This window comes from Otolemur garnettii, unplaced genomic scaffold, assembly GCF_000181295.1.
Source record: "Otolemur garnettii isolate 467f Iridium unplaced genomic scaffold, OtoGar3 scaffold00006, whole genome shotgun sequence".
NCBI classification, from domain to species: domain Eukaryota; kingdom Metazoa; phylum Chordata; class Mammalia; order Primates; family Galagidae; genus Otolemur; species Otolemur garnettii.
The window spans coordinates 45,097,221-45,102,616 of NW_003852401.1; the positions used below are offsets into that span (position 1 = coordinate 45,097,221).

The 5,396-nt window shown below is 46.8% G+C and overlaps 1 protein-coding gene across 1 annotated transcript in view; it reads left to right on the plus strand.

The window, feature by feature from the left end:
• The window catches only part of PTCH1 (patched 1), a 79,523-nt gene extending 74,913 nt beyond the window's left edge, over window positions 1–4,610 (plus strand). Inside the window, exons 23-24 of the mRNA XM_003783001.2 lie at window positions 1,476–2,025; window positions 2,504–4,610. Of these exons, the coding sequence (XP_003783049.1) occupies window positions 1,476–2,024 (549 nt within the window). The 3' untranslated portion in view covers window position 2,025; window positions 2,504–4,610. The remainder of the gene's footprint in view (window positions 1–1,475; window positions 2,026–2,503) is intronic.
• Window positions 4,611–5,396: the final 786 nt, after the last annotated feature.

The following is a 5,396-nucleotide window of genomic DNA, read 5'->3' on the forward strand; positions in this document are numbered from 1 at the left end:
GGCGCCTTAGCCCGTTGAGCTATAGGCGCCGAGCCAGAAAATTATTTTAATTATTATTGCCTAAGCTCTCCCATAAGACTTTTTTTTGGCTCTAAGGTCATATTCCAGGTGTCTAGAAGGGGTGGAGAAACTGAGAGCCACCCAAGTCCCTAGCAGCTAGCAGTCATGATTCAGGAAGGCGGTGAGGAGCCCTCTCCTCTGCCCCTCACTCCCCAGGATGGGCTCAACCCTCCAGACCAGGAGCTCAGTACCAAAAACCCAAAGAAGGTTCTGGGGCTTGTGTTGCTCCACTGAGGGCTCCCTGCTGTCCCTCCAGGAAATGGGTATTCCAGTCCCAGGCCAGAGCAGCCCTTCCATGAAAGAGAGAGGGGCCAACCAAATAACCTAAATTGTACTCCTCTTACCCCCTGTGAACGGCGCCTGCTGAGCTGCAGTGTGAATCTGGTTTTGTTCAGCGGGAGCCTAAAAATAGGTACAAGCTGAACGACTTTGAAGTTGGTCACGGTCCTTTTGATTGATGTGGCCACTGTGTTGCTCCGTGCTTTGTATAGAGACCCAGAGACCAGATTCCTAACAATCAGAGCAGCGCTGCCTGGCAGAACTCTCTGTGGAGATGAAAATGCCCTCTCTGCTCTCCAGTATGGTACCCACCGGCCACACATAGCTGTCATGCACTTACAGTGTGGCCAGTGGGACCAAGCAACTGGATTTTGAATTTTAGTTCATTAAAGCTCAAATAGCACACTCTAATGGCTACCATATTTGACTGTGTAGGTTAGATATAGGCAGGCTTGCCAGAGTCTTGCATTCTGGCTAGCCAGGGTCAGACGTGTAACAATTTTTGAAGAGCTCAGGGTCTGCTTTCACTGAGCAGGGTGGGGGCACAGATCATGGGAGGGAAGCAGTTTGAGTACTCTCCAACCACAGCCCTGCATTTATGGGCAGCAACCATGTGTCCAGCCAGTGGTGTTGGAGAAACCCTGGAAACAGGTTCCAAATAAAGCGTTTCTCTGCCACGTCCTGGAGGTTATTAAAAGAACACTTTTTTTCGGCTTGGCACCCGTAGCACAGTGGTCACAATGCCAGGCACATACACCAAGGGTGGCCGGTTCAAACCCAGCCTGGGCCAGCTAAACAACTACAACAAAAAAATAGCCAGGCGTTGTGGCAGGTACCTATAGTCTCAGCTATCTGGGAGGCTGAGGCAAGAGAATAGCTTATTAAGCCCCAGAGTTGCAGGTTGCTATGAGCTGTGATGCCATAGCACTCTACCAAGGGTGACATAGTAAGACTCTGTCTCAAAGGAAAAAAAAAACACTTTTTTCTTTTGTGGGTGGAAGGTCCCTACTGGCTCCTTGGGGTTGATGGAACCCTTAGTTAAAGCCAGAAAGGAAGAGGCAAGAGTAGTGGGGATTATGCTCAGCTTGGGGTTAGGAACCGCACCTGCCTGTTCTGACTTTCCTTGCCTTCCTCAGGTGGTCCATCCTGAATCCAGGCATCACCCACCCTCCAATCCTCGACAGCAGCCCCACCTGGACTCTGGGTCCCTGCCTCCAGGACGGCAAAGCCAGCAGCCCCGTAGGGACCCTCCCAGAGAAGGCTTGCGGCCACCTCCCTATAGACCGCGCAGAGACGCTTTTGAAATTTCTACTGAAGGGCATTCTGGCCCTAGCAATAGGGACCGCATGGGCCCCCGTGCGGCCCGTTCTCACAATGCTCGGAGCCCAGCATCCACTGCCATGGGCAGCTCCCTGCCTGGCTACTGCCAGCCCATCACCACTGTGACCGCTTCTGCTTCCGTGACTGTTGCGGTGCACCCTCCGCCTGTGCCCGGGCCTGGGCGGAACCCCCGAGGGGGACTCTGCCCGGGCTACGAGGGCTACCCTGAGACTGACCACGGGCTGTTCGAGGACCCCCACGTGCCTTTTCATGTCCGGTGCGAGAGGAGGGATTCAAAGGTGGAAGTCATCGAGCTGCAGGACGTGGAATGTGAGGAAAGTTCCCGGAGAAGCAGTGCCAACTGAGGTGTGTGCTATGGGACAGGCAGGCAGGCCCTGCAGAGAGGACCGCCCTCTGGGTCTTGGCCACATCTCCCAGGGGCCCCTGGGCTTTGACACATCCCAGCCTGGACCCCTTGACCTTTCATGGCCAGGGCAGTGCTAACTTGTTGGGAACCAGTCCAGTTCCAAATTGAGTGTTCCCCCACCCCTACGCCTCTTAACTTGAGGGTTAGTGCAGCTTAACCAAGACATGAACAATGTCACTTTATACCTGCTTGCCAGTCTTTATTAAAGTGCTATGACAGTATGTGTGATAACGCCCTACTGAATGAATGCAAAGGGAATCCCTCCATGTAGCCACCCCAGGGGCACCCTCCTGCCCACACCCCTCTATCCTGACCTGACTTCTAATAGTACAGATCACTGTTGCCTGTTTTTGTATGTCGTAAATATGGATTCATAATGCCTGTTAGTTTAACTTCCTTTTTTGTTTTCTTTTCAAGGGTGATTAAAATCTGAAGCAAAGAGGCCAAAGATTGGAACCCCCCACACACCACACACTTCTTTGTAGAACTGCTTGAAGAGAACGGCTCAGAGTCACGGAAACAAACTGCTGTGCCAGGCAGCAGCTCCGTGCCACTGTAACTGATTGTATTATTTTGTTAAATACTCGTATAAATATTTAAGAGGTGTACACATATGTAATATACGAAGGAAGGATATAAACTAGTATGATCTGGGCATCTCCACTCCTGCCCCAGAGTGGAGAGGCCACGGTCGGGCCCCTCCCAGCGTTTGTACATTGGTCTCTGTGCCACAACCAAGCTTAACTTAGTCTTAAATTTCAGCATATGTTGCTGCTGCTTAAATATTGTATAATTTACCTGTATAATTCTATGCAAATATTGCTTATGTAATAGGATTATTTTGTAAAGGTTTCTGTTTAAAATATTTTAAATTTGCATATCACAACCCTGTGGTAGTATGAAACGTTACTGTTAACTTTCAAACACGCTATGCGTGATAATTTTTTTGTTGTTTAATGAGCAGATATGAAGAAAGCACGTTAATCTTGGTGGCTTCTCTAGGTATAAGCTGTGTGCCGTTCTTTTGTTGGCTGTGTGTTTGGGTGTGTGTGTGATTTCTGAATGTACTGTATTACAATTTTGGGGTTTTTTTGGTCTTCTCTGTTTCATTTCTTTTCACTGTCTGTAACCCTGAGTGGATGCCGACCTAGCCAAGCTGAACGAGTCAGGATACCTTTATTGCTTTGTGCTGGTCGAGGGCTGGCCCTGCACCTCTGCCTCATCCTTTCAAATCTTCAAGTTAGGAACAGCCAGACTTGCAGCGTGGTCCACAGCATCTCTTAAGATCAATGGTTGCCTTCCAGACATCCCAACTTATGCTTCAGAGGAAATATTCTTTCACATGGATCGTTGTGATGGATGTTGGGACCTTAGAGTATAGAGCTAGCATCTGTTGATCCTTGTTGGTGTTAAAGGATTAGGTGAAATGCGTAGGGGTAAGCCTTAGCTAGGCCTTGCCAGTGTACTCTCAAAAGCGTGCGGTGTTGTGAACAACATATATGACAGCCCCCCTCCAAATCCCAATTTAAAATTGTATTGCAAAATGTTTGGGAGAGGATGGCCATGCTATCAGGTGGAAAACCTGTTGTGTTAGTTCTGGGCCCACAGTAAACACAGAGGTGATGTTTTGAGTCTCTGCAATTTAAAGTTCCTCTCCTAAAGTGAACATCTGGTTGGGGCTTTCTGGATCTGTTTGCATCTTTAAAAATAAATAGTGAGCATGCTTTACGAGGCTGCATGCAGAGTGAGAAGAGCCAGCCTCGGGATTCTTTGCTTTGTGTCAGTGTTACAGGTGCACACCTCTTAAATCCAAACATCATCTCCCTCATCTCCCCATTATTCATGTTCTTGCAATGCAGCATTTATTGAAAAGCCGGAAGGTGCTAATTACATACACTGCACTGAAGAATGTGTACAGAGACAGACCTCCCACCCAACCCTATTTCTTAAAGCTTTGCTTCTGTATTGGTTCTATCCACTTGCTCTGAGTTTTGGGCTCCCTCACCTTTTAGCCAGAGGCCAGCAAATGTTGAGGAAGCACTTGGTGTCCGGTTCCCCTTCCAGTCAACACCACCATCTTATTTATAGACAAGTCAAAGGAGAGGGCCAAGTCCCCACAGGGCTGAAGCCTAAGCTACTGTGAGGAGCACATGGGTGGCAGTTCCCATCATTCCCTCTTGCATCCCATGGGAATCTTGATACAAAGGCAGTGGGCCCTAGTAGTACCGGCAGTATAGTGACCTCAAACACTAAAACTTGCTTCAAAACTGTAAGATGTGATGAGAAGCCATCTGTGGTTGTCAGGTGTGTGTGTGTATGTGTGAGAGAGAGAATCTGCCAGGGACCCTGTCCCTGGCCATACCCCTGCCACTGTCTTGGTGCCTCTTTGTCAGTCATACTGCCTGCCTACCTTAACACCCAGCTCTGCTCAGAAAACTTAACGTCCCTCGATGAGGAGAGAGATGATTCTGACGTCAGCTTCCCTCCGGCTCTCCGTGCTCCCTTCCTGAGCCCAGCTCATGGTACCCCAGAGCCTGTGCAGCTCTGACTTCTGCACAGGGTAGAACTTTCTCCCGTAGTCACAGTGGCAAAGGGAGGACTCAGGGGCTGGCAGGCGATTGGAATTTTTCTCTCTCCCCCCCTTTTTTAAATAGTTTTATTTTGTCTGTCTTGTTCGTTCATTTGGATGTTTTAATTTTTTAAAAAAGACTTTGCTGATATTTATAATTTTGTATCATAAGATTGTTTTCCTACAGTATTTGTCATGCCAGTTTATAACAAAAAAATGCAGGGATTTTATTTCTATTGGAAACACTATTACAGCTATGTTTTACTTTTGAACAGAATTTTTATTTGTATAGAGTGCTTACTAATGTTAAATAGTTCAGAGTATATAACATTTACATTAAGGACTCATGGTAGGTTTTAGTATAAGGAGATTAAAGGAAATAAATATTCAAACTGGGTCTCATTGTCTGCCAGTTTTGGTGGAAATGAGTTTGTGTCATTTCAATTACAAAGATAAAAGTATGCCATATAATTTATTTATATGAAAATTTATTTTTGTAGTGTACATAGTAGTCATCAAGTCTTTTGACAGAAGTATATTTTTAAAGAATTTATATGTGAGAAATCCATAATGTCTGGAACTTCGCTGAGACATGAGTGGGGCACACTTTTCATTGTAAATTACAGCAAGGAAAAGAAAATGTTTAACAGTGTTAAGAGAGTGAGAGCGAGTGAATATTCATGCAATTGTGAAATGTTTATTAGTTACCATTTGTGACCTAGTGTGGTTCTCATTTTAAAC